The 16,933-nt window shown below is 34.5% G+C and overlaps 3 protein-coding genes across 3 annotated transcripts; all 3 read left to right on the forward strand.

Annotated features, from left to right (window-relative positions):
• Nucleotides 1–776: 776 nt before the first annotated feature.
• On the forward strand, nucleotides 777–7,860 carry LOC139846741 (aluminum-activated malate transporter 14-like). Its single transcript, XM_071836233.1, has 6 exons — nucleotides 777–1,125; nucleotides 1,530–1,670; nucleotides 1,754–2,026; nucleotides 2,137–2,258; nucleotides 3,190–3,333; nucleotides 7,071–7,860. Exons 1-6 carry the CDS (start codon nucleotides 876–878, stop codon nucleotides 7,587–7,589), a joined length of 1,449 nt encoding a protein of 482 aa, XP_071692334.1. The 5' UTR covers nucleotides 777–875; the 3' UTR covers nucleotides 7,590–7,860.
• Nucleotides 7,861–8,481: 621 nt separating this feature from the next.
• Nucleotides 8,482–9,485, forward strand: LOC139848358 (uncharacterized). The gene is made up of 2 exons (XM_071838089.1): nucleotides 8,482–8,729; nucleotides 8,837–9,485. Exons 1-2 carry the CDS (start codon nucleotides 8,582–8,584, stop codon nucleotides 9,355–9,357), a joined length of 669 nt encoding a protein of 222 aa, XP_071694190.1. The 5' UTR covers nucleotides 8,482–8,581; the 3' UTR covers nucleotides 9,358–9,485.
• Nucleotides 9,486–11,809: 2,324 nt separating this feature from the next.
• LOC139846803 (protein ABCI7, chloroplastic) lies at nucleotides 11,810–14,965 on the forward strand. Its single transcript, XM_071836333.1, has 3 exons — nucleotides 11,810–12,772; nucleotides 13,451–13,710; nucleotides 14,521–14,965. Exons 1-3 carry the CDS (start codon nucleotides 11,870–11,872, stop codon nucleotides 14,843–14,845), a joined length of 1,488 nt encoding a protein of 495 aa, XP_071692434.1. The 5' UTR covers nucleotides 11,810–11,869; the 3' UTR covers nucleotides 14,846–14,965.
• Nucleotides 14,966–16,933: the final 1,968 nt, after the last annotated feature.

Genomic DNA, 16,933 nt, shown 5'->3' on the forward strand with positions numbered 1-16,933 from the left:
ACATTTAGTAGAGACACTTTGTGATAAATGTTTTTATTTTGGCGGGAAAACGCTCGAAGAAGTAATATATAACAATTATCGTGTTTTTCAAGCGTATTTTGAGGTTTTAGCTATTGGGGTTTAGATATTAGGGTTTAGATATTAGGGTTTAGAAATTTAGAGTTTAGGGTTTAGATTTAGGATTTAGATTGAGTTTTTAACACGAACGGTTTAGAGTTTAGGGTTTAGGGTTTAGGGTTTGGTGTTTTGGGTTTATGGAATAAACCCAAAACACCAAACCTTAAACCCTAAACTCTAAATCGGGCTAAATTTTACTTCACAAAACATGGAAAAAAAAGTTCATATTCTTCACGAACAATATTATCTTGAATGTTATTTTTGTCGATCGTTTTCCCGCCTAAATAATAACATTCATCACGAAGTGTCTCTTCTAAATGTTCATATTTTCGTGTGATCTTGACGCCGGCAAAAAAAAAAACGAAATTTTTTTTTTTTTTGTTTTCCCCCGCTTCCCCCCGATTGGTTACTTCCCCATTGATCCTGCCCCTATATATATATATATATATATATATATATATATATATATATATATATATATATATATATATATATATATATATATATAACAATAATTAACCTTGATATTATTTCTTTATTTTCAATCGCTTTCAATGGGAACCATGTGAATACAAATATTTCCTCTGTCTTCCACATAAACACACCTATAAATATAACAAATATCATGCTGTCATATGCTTCTTAAACTACATTTTTTATCACCATCATATACTTATAGTTTTCTGTTGAAAAATGAACATACATAAGTAAGTGTATGCAAACTCCTACTTATAAAAGTTTATAAGTAGTACAATACCATGATGAGTGATGTTAGCAAGAAAATGAAGATGTATGTTGAGAACATGAAGAGATATCCGGGTTTGGTATGTCAAAAAATATGGAAAGTGGGTCGGGATGATCCGAGAAGAGTGATCCATGCACTTAAAGTCGGGCTTTCATTGACATTGGTGTCGCTGTTGTACTTAGTCGAGCCCTTGTTTAAAGGGGTTGGAGTAAATGCTATTTGGGCTGTAATGACCGTCGTCGTTGTACTTGAATTTACGGCCGGTAAGTTTTCTATAACCGTTTTCTGTTTGTTTGCTATATAGTTTTAAATTGAACAAATTTAAACGTGAAATATAAATTTAAATTGGACAAATCTAAATGTCTTTTTTTTATGTGTTTGTTTGTTATAGTTTGAAATGTGAAATTATATTTTGGATAAATTGAACAATAACAACGGTTTTTGCATTTTGATATATATGATAATTAATATTCTAAAAGAATTGTTCTAAACGAGACACTTAACTGACTAATAGTGTCGTGGTGACTCTTTCAATCTGGAGTTCAAGTATATATGTGTATATATTAGTAATTTGTGATGGTGTGTGTGAGTATTTGTCTTTTTGTAAAAAATCGCTCGTTCTTTTTGTTATACATAACGCGAAAGATGTATGTATGTAATTTCATAGGGGCAACGTTATGCAAAGGTTTAAACAGAGGATTTGGGACGTTGTTAGCAGCATGTTTAGCGTACTTATTTGAGTTTATAGCTAGAGAATACGGGAAGGTTTTTCGTGCTGTATTTATCGGAGCTTCAATTTTCCTAATCGGTAATTATCTCAAAAACTTAAATTATTTTATATTACTATGTCACATGTTAAGAAGTATTAAATGTTGTGTTTCATTTTGGCAGGGTCATCAACCACATATTTGAGATTTTTTCCAAAGATAAAAAAGAATTATGACTATGGTGTGTTGATATTTCTCTTGACATTTAATCTGATCACCGTATCAAGTTATCGAGTCGACGATATACTAAGATTAGCGAAAGGGCGTATCTATACAATTGCGATCGGTTCTGGTGTTTGTATCCTTATGAGTCTGTTTATCTTCCCAAATTGGTCAGGACAAGATTTGCATAATTCTACTATTTCCAAAATAGAAGGTTTAGCAAAAGCTATAGAAGGTACACACAATAACCTTTTGATATCATTATTGCATTCATTCATTAGATATTAGATATATAATAAATATGAAAAAGATAACTTATATTTTTGACGTTTTAAACAAATGTAGCTTGTGTCGATAAGTACTTCACTGACGAAGAATCTGATATAGAAATAGATGAGACAATGGAGGATCCTATATACAAGAACTATAAGCCCGTTTTGGACTCAAAATCGACCGATGAAACACTAGTAAGCCTACAATTTCGATCAAGAAATGATATATATGCCTAAAAATATGAATCTAACTTCATATATCATAGGTAATGTAGAGTCAAAATATTTTTTGAAAAATTTCATATTTATCCTTTAACTTTATGAAATGAACATAAAGAGTCATTATATTTGAGTTTTTCTTTTTTTTTGAACAACGATTGGGATCACCCGAGGGGGACTAAACTACCCGTTGCGATCATTTCCCGTTTCGACTATGCCGATGCAGCGATAATAACCCCGCCCCCATCGTTGTTCGGGAGGAAACCTTGAAACCGATCCAAGGGCACGGACAAGTAAAACCCCATCCCCTTTACCCCCAAACGATATGGGAAATGTGCTATGGGTGGATGGCAGAGATGAAATTGTGTTTTTAATATGTAGCCAACGGGGGTCGAACTCCTGACCTCCCCTAAAAGAGGCAGGCTACCAACCGCTGGACCACATCACAACTTCTATATTTGAGTTTTTCTAAAGACAACATGTAGAGATATCATTGACGTAAAAAAAGTGTTATACATACTGGTTATATATTGACTTAAACTGACAGTTATTAAACTGTATAACATTTTTATGGATGTTTTAAATGTTATCATTAGAAAAATCATTACTCCCTCCGTCCCAAAATAATTGTCTTGTTGGACTTTTCAAAGTCAGTTTGTTAAGTTTTGACTTTAAATATTTGTTGGTGTATACTATAGAATATTTGATGAAATTTATATCAATAGATTCATTTCCGAATGTGTTTTCATTTGATATAACTTTCATTCGATATTATATAACACAGAGAAATATATTTAAAGTCAAAGTTGGAGAGAAAAGACGAAAAAATGTCAAAACATGACAATTATTTTGGGACGGAGGGGAGTATTTTAATTTTGTCAGTAATATAATTGTCGTTAAATTACAGGCGCTCCATGCAAGTTGGGAACCAAGGCACTCGCGGGGTTGCCACAAATTTCCATGGCAACAATATGTGAAACTAGGAGGCGTTCTTCGTCACTTAGGGTATGGGGTTGTCGCTCTTCACGGCACTTTACAAACCGAAATCCGGGTATGTTATTGTATCATGAATAGTACCGTGCTAATGTGCTAAGTATTTAGGAGTTTTGTCATGTATGAAATACTTTCTATTTTTATCACACAAAAATGAAAAAGAAGTTTATATATTTATAGATCTTACATAGAATGTTCATGAAAGAAAATATTTTTTTTTTGCTTATATAGTTACAAGTATATATACGAACATGATTTGAATAATTAGCTCCGGATCATCTTATAGATCTGGAAGCTCAATGAATTTAAAATAAAATACGGAGTGATATAATATTTGATGAATTATTGTCTAGATACAGAACGTATAATATAATATGAATGCGAGTAATGGAGTAGTGGTGGGTGAGGAAAAAGGTTTCGATAGACGTGGTTGTTATTTAGTTTAATTATAATAGATGGATTAAACTACTCCGTATATGACTGATGAGCTCTGCATATTGAAAGATAATTAATCAATATTGTAGGAGTTTGTAGGAAAATATTTTTTGCAATTCTCTCCGTCCCCAAACTTTTTATTTGAATTAACTTTTTATTGAATTTAAGATATATATATATATATATATATATATATATATATATATATATATATATATATATATATATATATTGTCCATCTATTGTGTCTTTCATTAAATGAGCTAGTTCAATTTTTACAAATAGAAATGTTATAAAGAGCCTATAATATTGATGGGTTTTCTTTGTTTTTTAAAAGGATATAAAATAATAGTAATATTTTTGTCATAAATAAATATAGGAAGGAATAATAAAAATTTTTGGAAGAAGGAGTAGTATTTTAAGATGGGCAAGTATTATTACCCCTTTATTATATTCTGCAAAGGTCCACAACCCAAGCCCATGTTATCAGTATTTGTTATGTTCCATAACCACAAGTCCACTACCAAAGTGAAACTTCCATTTTGCTGACTCAAGTAGTCAAAGAATCAATAAATTATATCACATATCCCCATTTTCCCAATATTTACAGATTCAAAAATTAATATAATCATACTTCAATTTTTTAACCCGAGAACTACTATATTACAGTTTCAAATACTAGATTCTATCAATGGCATTTGTTTTAGGCATCTATAATTTCATTGCTTTATTTTAAAAAATGAAAGTATACTAGTGAAATGAGTTGTGGAACCACGTGTATGTTTAAACGAAACAGTTTAATAATATGTTTTAAATATTAAGTGAACGTAAATGCTAAAGTCATTTAGTTTAATGACCCATGAAACTACAGAGTCCGACTAAGAAACTCGCCAGCTGAACATTTCATTAAACACCTAAAATGCATATTAAACAATATACATCTAATCATAAGAGATATGGTCACTTGTAATAAAATGGTGGAACCAATCTAGCTCCATGATCTCTAATATCGAAGACGCCATAATCAACCAACAATCTTTTACTTGTAACAATATTGGCGTTTTTTTGTGACAAGCAACCAAATGGACCGTGTGCTACACACTTTGAAAACATAGAAATTTAAAAGTATTCTCAAACAAAGATTGGAACCCTGCAACAATACTATCCGAAATCCAATCCCAAATTTATAGTTGGATATCTAAACGCTCGAGAAAAAAGAAACCAATCGAATGGCACCAATGATTAATCAATCTATCATCATATGTTGCGGATCCTCATCATCGTGTGGGTATTGGTTAATTAATGCCCAATAGTTCTATTTATTTCTTATGAGGGGTGATTAAACGGGGTGTCAGTTGGGTAATTTTGTTGGCGCTCGATCGTCACTGTTATCCTCTTTCCTCCGGCTTGATTTTCAAGTTCAACTTTTCCTCGTTTCATATGAATAGTTCTATTTGACTAGCCTCCTTATTATTAATTTTCATGTTACTTCTATTATCCAATGTATAGATTATATAGGTCCATGTAACTACACATACCATTATTAACAATAACATTTCTTGCTTTTCAAAAAAAAAAAAAAAAAATCATAAGAGATAATATTGGTTGTCATTTTATTTTAAAAGTGTAAATTAAAATATAAATTTAGAATTGGTTTCATTCTGCCTAGCTTTTATACCTTCTCGTACTCAATTCAAAATAATTAATTAAAATAATTCAAAATTATTTAATTTTAATAATTAAATAATTATTAATAAGATTTAATAATAATAATTAATTAATAAGATTTAATTTTAATTCAAAATTATTTAGATTAATCATATCACCCATCATGTTTAGATTTTTTTTCTTTTGTTTTTTAATTTTCTTTTAACAATAGAATTAGTCTAATAATGATATCATCATTATAGAATTTTAATAATAGAAACTATATAGATAATAATAAATTCCAACATGTGCATGTGTTATCAATAAATCAGATCTGTTGCAAGAACACATTGTGAAAACAATTTTACTGTTTATTAAAATTTATAATAATCTATATATGAAATATGAATATGAAATTATAAATCAGATCTTTCGCGGAATCCAATAAAGAGATACTCGCCAGGCTGCGAATCACGGACCCAACCCACATGCTGTTAATTATGCAGATTCAGCGAAAGACGGAACTGTTAATTCGAGATCGAAACCAGACTCTTGTTTCCACGGATCGAGCCTGAATTCTGCTGCTGCTATCGAGAGTACAAGAATCTTAGCTGCTGGATCAGAACCTTTTCAACCGATTGTTTCTGCTTCTGCAGCTTCTAATCCGTTCACAAATGCTACGTTAGCTTCGGCTGCTTCATTTATTAGAACTGATAATTCTTATTTAAATGCTGCAGGTATCGAGGAAAGTGTCGGGACGGTTACGGTCAATTGGGAGTGGGTTAGAGAGCCAACGGGCCGGTCTCAAGATGAGCTACAGAGACTTCTAAATTTAATCCGATCAGTAACACTAACGGATAGCGCGAGCAATTCATGGTCGTGGACACTATGTCCTAATGGTTTGTTCTCGGTCAAAAAACTCTCGTCTTTAATGGAGGAACAAAAATACAGTGATGCGTTAAGTGCGGGAGTCGAGACTAGTCGTAACCCTCTTGTTCCAAAGAAAATCGAAATCTTTGCGTGGCGGACTCTTAAAAAACGTCTTCCCGTAAGATTAGAATTAGACAAGAGGGGTGTCGACCTTCATAGTGTTCGATGCCCAATATGTGATGAAGACGTGGAATCCGTGGATCATACTCTCATCTTTTGTAGGCTCGCTCAAGAGATTTGGTCTCAGGTCTTTAATTGGTGGGGAGTTGGACCTTTTTCATACTTTAGTGTTGCCGAACTCTTACAAAATCACCCGGGTCAAATCAAGTCTACAAAAGGCGCTCTATGTTGGCAAGCGATGATTTGGACTAGCGCATATCTCATTTGGAAAAATAGAAATACTATGGTATTCAAAGGAAAAGGGTGGAATGCCCCGGTTGCACTAAACGAGATTCAAGTACTTTCGTTCGATTGGGTTTCAAGAAGGAGTAAGGATTTGAAGATAGATTGGCACCTTTGGTTAACCGACCCACTCCTAATTGTCGTGTAGCCGCCTTGATGCTTTCTCCGCATCCTTGCGGTTATTTAGTGTTTCGTGTTCTAGTAATGTAGCTCGTGTATCGTATGTATTGTATATAGGGTGGTTTAACCCCCAAACGTGGTACTCATATTCGTGAATCAATCCATATTTGCTTTTCAAAAAAAAAAAAATTATGAATGATATGATATTATAGATCCTAACATATAACCAATAATAACAAATATTTTGCTTCAATTTTGTAGACTCCAGGATCAGTTCGCATGCTATTCAAAGATCCATGCATTCGCCTTGCATCACAAGTAAACAAAGCTCTATTAGAACTCGCGGGCAGCATAAGAGCCCGACAACACTGCTCGCCCGAAATCCTAACCGAGCGTCTTCAAAAAGCACTACAAGACCTCAACGCGGCTTTAAAGTCACAACCGCGCCTTTTTCTCGGTCCAAACAGTCCAAACAACACCTCTAAAATGCTAGCCTTAGTAGCCGCAGCAGCACGACAAAAAACAGACTCACCAAGGAAACTTAAATCGACGTTAAGCAAATTAACGATCACAAGCTTAGAGTTTTCTGAAGCGCTTCCATTTGCGGCTTTTGCGGCTTTGTTAGTCGAGTTAGTTGCTAGACTTGATCTTGTGATTGAAGAAGTTGAAGAACTAGGGAGAGTGGCTTGTTTTAAAGAATATAAAGAAGGTGATGATGTCGTTTTGGATGTCGATAAACGAAGATCAACGGAGATTAATCTTCCTGGTGCCACTGAGTGAGTTTGAAGAATGAGATAAAAAGACTGCTTTCAGTTAAGTTCGCGAAAAGCGCATATATTTAAAATTATTGTTAGTAGTTTCTGGGTGTGTTGGTGGATCGGATATAGATATAAGGTTGTATTCGTGTTTGTATTGCGATTACGATTGTTCATAAAAGAGAGTATTATCCAACTTTGTTTTGTGCATAGAGGTGAATTCAAAATCCTATAGAGTATGATGTATTTGGGTGAAATAAGTTTACTTATTAGAGATATAAGCTTAATCTATTTGTTAATTAATGAGATAAGAATTATCTATCACCATCATAGATATATATAGTTTATACCAGTCTTTAGATATGAAAAAGCTAGAGATGTATTACTAGGATATGCAGCTTGCTAAAGGGCCTTTGGTCTAGCGGTATCAAGAATCCTCTGACCTCGAGTTACCTCATGGGTTCGAGTCCTGTTTATGACATTATTTGTGTAAAATTACAACTTGTGTGCTATGCTCAGTGGTATCCTGGATATCCGGGTTTCAGAGGTTACGACACGTTCTTTCGAACCTTATGGGGGTTTTCGGGTGCGGGTCCCGTGGTTTCCTCCCATCATGTGGCACAAATATGATCGAGTGACTTCTGGTGGATCCCGTCATTTACTCCTACCGCTTTTAAAAAAAACTAAGATATGCAGATTAAAATACAGTGTTAAGTTGCATGCCTATTCAAGTTCTGCATATATATTTATTTCTGAAAAATAAAAATGTCATGGAGTAAGTTTTATCAGAATAGAGTCAGTAAGCTAATTTATTTACTTGAGTAGGGCCTTGATGAAAAGGCCATCTAATAATTGAAAGGTACATTTTGTTAGAAATAATATTAATAATAACATATTATAAACCAGTGGATGGAAGATGTTGCTTCTTATCTAACTAAAATTGTGATTTTCTTTTTCTTTTCATTTTGGATCATAAAAAAATTGTAATATTCTGGCAAAATTTTTAAGTGTTTGTTTATGAGTATGGCTACTTGCATATCAAAAAGTGTCTGTATGTTTGGTTGGAACATTGGCAAAAACAAAACCAATGATAAACCTCAACCCAATTACCATAATCTTGATCTTCCTTTTCCTAACTCTCTACTCACCAAAACCTTCCTCAATGGTAATACTTCTCCTCTGATATTGTTTAATTTTGTTAAAACTTAATAAAAAAAATTAATTTTATGTTATCAGTGATGATAAAGTTGTGTTTTGCATGATAATGAACAGGTAAGGAACTAAAATGTTGCTACAAGGCCACCTTAGATGGATTCAGTGCGACTTCTTTTCACGAATGTAGCGATTTCAAGGGCCCGTGTGTGATAATCGGCTACACAGACAACTTATTCAAGTTCGGTGCATTCAATCCCGAAGGTTATAGAAGTACAGACGATTACTACGAGACCTTTGACGCGTTCCTATTTTACTGGCCTAATGAAAAGGAAGATGAGCCAGTAGTATTGCCTAAAATAGGAGGCAGTGGTGCAGCCCTTTTTGATTATGCTAGAGGTGGGCCACAGTTTGGGGCTGATGGGCTTTTAATCGGGCCTCCACTTGCTCCCGTCATGGGTGGGTTTGCTGGGCCCGATACAAACTCGGGTGTTGGAGATTTAAGGCAAGCGAAATCAAGATTGGGTTTGTCTTATGCAAAAAGAGCAGATGGAAAAGAGTCTTTATTTGGGGATGAATCCAGGGCTTCTCTTGAAGAAGTGCTTGTTTTTTGCAGTCCGAAAATCGCAAGCTTGTATTAAAAATGTGTAGCCTGAAATCGGTATGATTTGGTTAGTGTAGGTACCAAATGTATAACTTTTCGGGTGTTATAAGGCAGCATTAGTAATTTAGTACTCCTATAACTACAAATATCTGTTATGTTAATTGCTATTGTTGTACTCCATTATGATTTGCGGGCATAGCCCAACGGTTCTCCCCATATACTTTGTGTCATGGGATAGGGAGAGGTCATGGGTTCGATCCTTAGGGATGACATGATTTTCTTTAAACCAATTGAACACCAATAATGGTGGTATATATTGACCCTATAGGGAGGTTTTACCGGATTCGTTCACGGACTCCTACCCGGAACCACTGCCCGAATGGACGTGTTCCCGGGTACCGTCGATCGGGTTCGGGTTTCCGCTCGAACGTGTGTGATACGTGCAAATGATGAAGGTCGTTGAAAGAAATGATCTACTGATGCCAAAAAAATCGCCGTAAAAAAAAAAATGTTGTACTCCATTGACTTTTTCGTATGCATTCGGGTTAGAGGTCTGATGATTGCAAAGGCTGTGAAAATATGACAAATTGCTCAATGCCATAATCATACCTGGCAAACAGGTCGGGTTGAGTTTGGTCAAAGATCAACTGGGTTTGAATCGGGTCATTGCCCATAATGCAATAACTAAACTCCTAAATGCATTATTGAGAGAAAAATAAGACAAAATTACACTGTTGTTCCCTAAATTTTGTATGAAAACATGTAGGTGACTTTTTTCTTATTCTTTTAATTTAGGTGTCCTCGGATTATTCAATTGTTAAATGGCTGAACCTGGAATTGACGCCTGTTACTTGTGTTATGTTAAGTTTGAACAGGTGACACGCACGTGAGAGTATGTTTGTCCATTTTTTTTTTCCCTTTTATATAAATTTTTACACCTTTTTTAACACCAATTTTATTCGTTCCCAACATTTAAAAACCTAATTTTTCACGAACGAAAAGATCGATTAAATTCAAATTGAAATCCGAAATGGTTGAATGTTGGTGTGGTCGCAGCACTGTCGTGCGTACATCATGGCGCTGTCGTTTGTACATCCAAAATCCGGACCGTTCATACATATAACTGCTCAGATGACCGATGGCCCATCTACGTTCAAATCAAATTAAAAAAATCGAGCGACATTGATCAATCAATATTAGGTAATATGAATTGGGGTTTACAGATATTTTAAGAAGATGTAAGGTTGAATGTGATGTGAATTGAGAACGACGGTTTAAAAAAAACAAAAAAGAATTGGACAAACATGCTCTCATGTGCGAGTCACATGTTCAAACTTAATGAGAGATAATTAACGGGCATCAACTCCAGGTAAACCATGTTACAATTAGATAATTCGAGGTGAACTAAGTCAAAAATAAAGATAAAGGTCACATACGTAAGTTCATACAAAATTTAGGGACTAACGACCTAATTTTGTCTAAAATAATGAGTTTTGTTAGATTAGCAGACATGTTACTCCTAAAAGTAATTCATTTATCAATTTATCAATTATTTATAAGTTTGTATCATTAAACATTATGTGATTATTAACTGCAGAGTTGTGCAACGGTAGGATCGTTAACGTTGGATTATCAAAGACTCTCATTGCATTCGTAAACTCGTTTTTTTAAGACTGATTTGCATTACAAAACTGCAGAGCATATATTTTGAGTATTCTGCAAGTATTTTAAGTTTGACAGTTTAATAAGACTACAAGTTATATACTTATATTTTGGCAGTCTTAATTTTTAGTTAAACGCTGCATTATTATGGTCTTGAAGTTAGAAGCATAAAAGGATTTTTCTAACGTCAGTACATTGTTAACCCACTTAAAAGTGTTGTACATCTGAAAACTGTCGTCCTAAAAAATAATAATTAACCACTATGTACAATTCTTTTTAGCGTGTTAATGACAACCCTTAGACCACAGATAATGGGGCGTTAGTGGCCCCCTATGCCGCATACATGTCACGAGAAAAGTCTCACAAACGCCTGTAATGGGGCGTTTGTAGTTGGGCGTTTGTCAAGCAAATGCGCCCCAAGAGAGAGAGAACGACCATGAGGTGTCAATTACTGATTGGTTAATGTTATTTCTCTCTCCACCTTTTTAATATTTTATCATTCAAATACCAATAAAATTTTACCACATCACCCACAAACGCCCAAACAAAAGCCCCCCATTACAACTCCCCCTCAAAATGTCATGGCCCAGTCACAGTTTTTTCTCAAAAAGTGCACCTCACCCACTCCACGTCACAATCACCAACCAATATCTATGGTCTTACCAATAAAATCTCAGACAAAATTGAGTATTAAAAAGTTTGGGATAATAGAAAGTACAATACTTGAACTACGAGTCAGAGGTTGAAATGCTCAAGTAACTATAGTCTAGGGTGTGAAAGTTATAAATTATTATGAACGAAAACAAAACTGAATTTTGGTTCAAGTTGTTTCTTGATTTTAAGTCGATAAATTTTCCTCACCATCTATTACTCACCGGCGGCCACCAATGGCTGTTTCAGCCTTCACACCCATCATCCGTACAAACCCATCACCATCTGACACAATACCCAATTCACCATACCTGTCAACCTTCACAAAATCAAGAAAGCTCAAACCTTTTTTGTTGGCCCAACAACGATCTCCACCCCCAATAGCAGCGCTTTCTGACAAACAATTTGTTCTTCAAATTGCAGACTCTTTAGAAGACTCTAGACCCACTTCATCAAATCTTGAAAAGCTTAGAGATTTTGCTACAGACTCCCTCCTTTCAACGCCATATCCTTCAAAAAAGGATGAACCTTTTAGGTTTACAGACATATCCTTCATCAAAAAATCTGAAATTATACCAGTTTCATATCCGTCACAGGAATCTTTAAACAATTTGAGTGTTTTTGAAGATACCCAGATGATTAATTTGACTATAATTGATGGTTACATCATTGATTCATTATCCCAAATTTCAGGGTTACCAGATGGGGTATTTGTTGGGAATCTATCTAGTATCAATTCGGCCGAAATTACGAAACGGGTACTCGAGTTTTTGCCTAGTTCTGAACAAGGTGATTGGTTTTGGTCACTTAATGGTGTTGGGTCACCTGAATTAGTTGTGGTTTATGTTCCAGAAGGGTGTAAAGTTGAGGCTTTATTGCATTTGAGATATGTTTCTAATGAAGGGAGTGATAAGGATTCGAACAAGTTGCCAGTTTCGAATCCGAGGGTTTTAGTGGTGGTGGAAAAAGGTGGGGAGATTGGAATACTTGAAGAATATATGAGTGGTGATGGTGATTTGAGTTACTGGACTAATTCAGTTATGGAAGTTGTGATTGGGGAAGAAGCTAAAGTTAGCCATTCTTATATTCAGACTCAATCTTTGAGCTCTGCCCATATTAAATGGACCTCGATTCGGCAGGTAATCTGCTTGTTTGTCAATATAAAGTTTATATATTTTTCTTATAATGCATAAAATATGTAATATGTTTATGAAGATGTCGCAGATGTTAGTTTAAGAAAGACTGAAATTGGATCATTAAGCTTGTTGCAGGTGCATAAGTTTAGTTGATTAATGAGGAGTTTGATACGATGTGTTTGTATTGTTAATAGATGATTACTTAGTTGATACTGATTGATAATACAAGTTTAATGATGTTAATGTAAATTGAAAAACGATAGATACTAATGTTACTAATAAATTATTGGGATCCAGGCATAGCTTGGATGGCCACCTGTGAGGGGAGCCACCCGGGTTCGAATCTTGGCGAAGCCATTTCGTTCAAAAAGGGAGCTCACCTGAGGATGCTTCATCTGGGATCCGGGTAAGCCTGGGGGCTCGGGTACCCGAGGGTTTACCGGTCCGTAGGGCTCCAATGTGGGTGTTGCGGGGCGGGTTCCCTCGTTAACCAAAAAAAAAAAAACTAGTTAGATATTCGTCGCAGACTAATTACCATTCTTGCCAAATGCCGAAGAAGAACATTATCTTCTGCAAAAAGTTAGCGTAATCATACAGTTCTTTTTAGGGAATATGTAAATTCAAAAGGATAATACGTCAAGTATTCTTTTTTAAGAAACTTGAAAATGTTTTTATTTATAGGAAAAGTTGAGTACTTATGATCTAGTAGAGGTAAGCACGGGTGGCAAGTTAAGCAGACACAATGTCCACGTGCAACAAGTTGGGCCGGACACTATCACCGGATTGTCGACATTTCACTTTTCGGGTAATAATCAAACACAAGATTTGCATAGTAAAATAGTGTTGGATCATCCTCGTGGAGTTTCTAGGCAACTTCACAAGTGCATTGTCGCTCATTCAGATGGACAAGCCGTGTTTGATGGGAACGTAAAGGTCAATAGGTAATTTTTCTTGCCCTCTTTTATACTTAAGCACTAACTAAGCATCTTCTAGGCATCATTCAACATTAATTGTTGAATATTGTTAGAGCATAGTGGCACTGTTGTAAAAATCCCCGATTACTCCTTTTTAAGGCAGTTCGATACGATTTTCCAAAATCCGTTTAATTAAACGGTCAACGCTGACTAATGGGTCAAAATCGGATTTGTTAGTCAATTAGATTTGTTGGTTATAATTGGTCAAAGTCAATATTGGTCAACCTTTTAATATGAATTAATTAAATTAGAATTTCAGAGTTTTTGAACAAATAAACGGTTATGTTTATTTTTCTAAACAATTATGTTAATGTTTATGTTTATGGTTTTCTTCAATATTTACACATAATTTTGAAATTTATTATTTAAATGTATAAAATGTTAATCCGATCCGAGTTGTCGATTACTCTCTCCAAAGTCCCAATCTATTTGCTCCTTTTTATTGGAATTAGTCAACGATGTATGTACCCACTGAAACTCAACTCTAGGCAGCAGTTTCGGCATGTTTGGATTTTTATTAGTATACTATTTTGGTTTTGTACTAATGTTTAAAATAGTTTACTTTGAACTAAAATTGTCTTCATCGGGTCACCCTGACCCGAATCTTTTTGATGCATACTACAATAGGTTGCCCCGTTGACGTGTTACCCAACTTGTCCAATTTTTGAAACGTCTGATGCTATGCATTAATGGTGTACTGTTTAAAACTAGTTTGCAATATGTTGTAATATGTTACCACCTAATTACCATATATTATATGGTTTTAAATTATGGCAGATTTGCACAACAGACGGATGCGGGACAACTAACAAGGAGTCTTATTCTTGAGCCACGTGCGACAGTTAATGTGAAACCGAATCTGCAGATAATTGCAGATGATGTGAAGTGTTCACATGGAGCTGCAATTTGTGACTTGGAAGAGGACCAATTGTTTTATTTTCAAGCAAGGGGAATCGATCTTCAAACAGCTAGAAAATCTCTCATTATCTCTTTCGGTTCCGAGGTTATTGATCGGTTTTCATCCAATGATCTCAGAAAGAAGGTCGAACTTCACGTAAAGAAGTTGTTGGATTCCGCGGTCCCCGAGGAAAAAGCTGTGTAAATTTTGAACTTTGAAAATTGTTTAACAAGTTGTAACATTCCATTTTGAGTAATAAAATAGTAAATGGCGCGTTTGATAAAACCGAATAATTTGGCATTGAATGATTAAAATTCACAAGCTCTTAATAATGCAAATTCGTTGTTTGATAAAACTTTTGAATCAACACTCTAACTCTGAATGACTTAAAATTACCATTTTATCCTTCTGTAGTATTTGATTTGTTCTGAACTTAATTATGATTTGTTCTGAACTTAGTTATTTAGGTATATACTTTAGAAATACATAAAAGTCAAGTAAAATATAACAATGAATATAAGTAACTTAATATAAATGAACAACAATATCCATCAAAATTTTCAAAACAAATTCAAAAAATAAAATAAATGACATCTAATAGTCAATCTCAATCATATGACTTAAGAACCCCATTCAACTCCTTGCATAGTGGAAGTGATAATTTTTAGGGAAATTGTTTAAAATAGACTTTTTTTTTTTTTTTAAGGCTTCAAACAAAATACACTTTTTAAAAAAAATTATCTTTTTACACCATTCAGTAGACGGAATTTCTGTCTACCACCTTTATCTGTCGTCTACTACCATTTTTACAAAGTAGTAGACAGTAACAACAAGTTAGTAGACAGTGAGAACAAAGCAGTAGACAGCCAATTACAAGGTATCTGACCGTCTACTGCCTTGTTGTTACTGTCTACTACCTTGTTGTAGGTGTCGACACCAATAATACATATCATTCGACACCTACAACAAGGTAGTAGACAGTAACAACAAGACAGTAGACGGTCAGCTACCTTGTAATTGGCTGTCTACTGCTTTGTTCTCACTGTCTACTACCTTGTTGTTACTGTCTACTACTTTGTAAAAATGGTAGTAGACGACAGATAAAGGTAGTAGACAGAAATCCCGTCTACCAAATGGTGTAAAAAGGCAATTTTTTTTAAAAAAGTGTATTTTGTTTGAAACCTTAAAAAAAAGTGTATTTTCATCAATTTCCTTAATTTTTAATATTTAGTTTGTATTTTATTTCAAGAATCGTTGATAATGAAACATTTTGTTTAAGCACTCAAAGTTTATTCATTTGACTGTAATTCATGTTTGATTAAACAATGCATCACCAAAGAAGTTGATAATATTGATACTTTTTGTTCTTTTCAAAATGGTCTTTGAATCATACAATTGAAACGGTTATGTCAAACATAGTGGCGGATTTTGCACGTTTTTGGAGGAGCGAAAATATATGGCTAACATATGTAGTATAACCGAAATCTAAAAAGCAACAACAAATGGGATTCGAACTCACGTTACTGATAGAAAAACTTGGTTATATATGATCACTAAAACAAACTCAACTGATCTCACTTTGTTTTATATTTTATCTAAACTAAATCTAAATGATTATGCCCATCCTCAACCCCCTTAAGATCCACCATTGCGCCAAGCTCACATAGGCACGTTATTAAAAAAAAAAAGAAAAAAAAAAAAAAAAAAAAAACACAGGGTAAAAGGTAGAAGGTTTTCCCTGTTCGGCTACCCGGGAGGCCACCGCTAAATATTCGTCTTAGACGGAATTCGAACCTGAGACCTTTTGCAAAGAACTCATAACCCCAACCACTGGGCTATCTAGTTAACGTAAAAAGTGTAAGACCAAAATTACTTAAAACCCAGTTTCACCTCTCATTCGACTCTTTCGGCCATCCATTTTGCCATTTAAAAATTTTAAAAAATCCTTTCACATAAAGTGAAAAGTTAATGCCTAGATATAAGCTTATTCCATAACCAATAAAGAACAATACACTTTTTTGACATGTATCATCATGATGCATTGGCTGCAAACACACTCCAATTTAGGAAAGTAACAAACTTGAGAACTATTATTGCCACCTAAAATAGGCCAAACCAGGTTATTAAGTGGTTCATAATTCCTAACTGAAGTATAATCCAAGGAACTAATGAGAGAGATGCAAATGAGTCTTCTAATAATTACTCAAAAAATAAGTAAACTAGCACGTACAAGCGGCCTGAGTCGGGTTTAAGGCCAAACATAACCAAATCTCAGCACATCAAGCGGCCTGA

Source organism: Rutidosis leptorrhynchoides, chromosome 5 (genome assembly GCF_046630445.1).
Source record: "Rutidosis leptorrhynchoides isolate AG116_Rl617_1_P2 chromosome 5, CSIRO_AGI_Rlap_v1, whole genome shotgun sequence".
Classification (NCBI taxonomy): Eukaryota; Viridiplantae; Streptophyta; class Magnoliopsida; order Asterales; family Asteraceae; genus Rutidosis; species Rutidosis leptorrhynchoides.

What these genes read in the sequence shown, in the direction of transcription:
- LOC139846741 (XM_071836233.1), top strand. Translation starts at nt 876, where the DNA reads ATGATGAGTGATGTTAGCAAGAAAATGAAGATGTATGTTGAGAACATG. An exon ending in TTTAGCAAAAGCTATAGAAG is followed by an intron (nt 2,027 to 2,136) that starts GTACACACAATA and finishes AAACAAATGTAG; the next exon opens with CTTGTGTCGATAAGTACTTC. An exon ending in CTTTACAAACCGAAATCCGG is followed by an intron (nt 3,334 to 7,070) that starts GTATGTTATTGT and finishes TCAATTTTGTAG; the next exon opens with ACTCCAGGATCAGTTCGCAT.
- LOC139848358 (XM_071838089.1), top strand. Translation starts at nt 8,582, where the DNA reads ATGAGTATGGCTACTTGCATATCAAAAAGTGTCTGTATGTTTGGTTGG. An exon ending in CACCAAAACCTTCCTCAATG is followed by an intron (nt 8,730 to 8,836) that starts GTAATACTTCTC and finishes GATAATGAACAG; the next exon opens with GTAAGGAACTAAAATGTTGC.
- LOC139846803 (XM_071836333.1), top strand. Translation starts at nt 11,870, where the DNA reads ATGGCTGTTTCAGCCTTCACACCCATCATCCGTACAAACCCATCACCA. An exon ending in AATGGACCTCGATTCGGCAG is followed by an intron (nt 12,773 to 13,450) that starts GTAATCTGCTTG and finishes TTTTATTTATAG; the next exon opens with GAAAAGTTGAGTACTTATGA. An exon ending in GGGAACGTAAAGGTCAATAG is followed by an intron (nt 13,711 to 14,520) that starts GTAATTTTTCTT and finishes AAATTATGGCAG; the next exon opens with ATTTGCACAACAGACGGATG.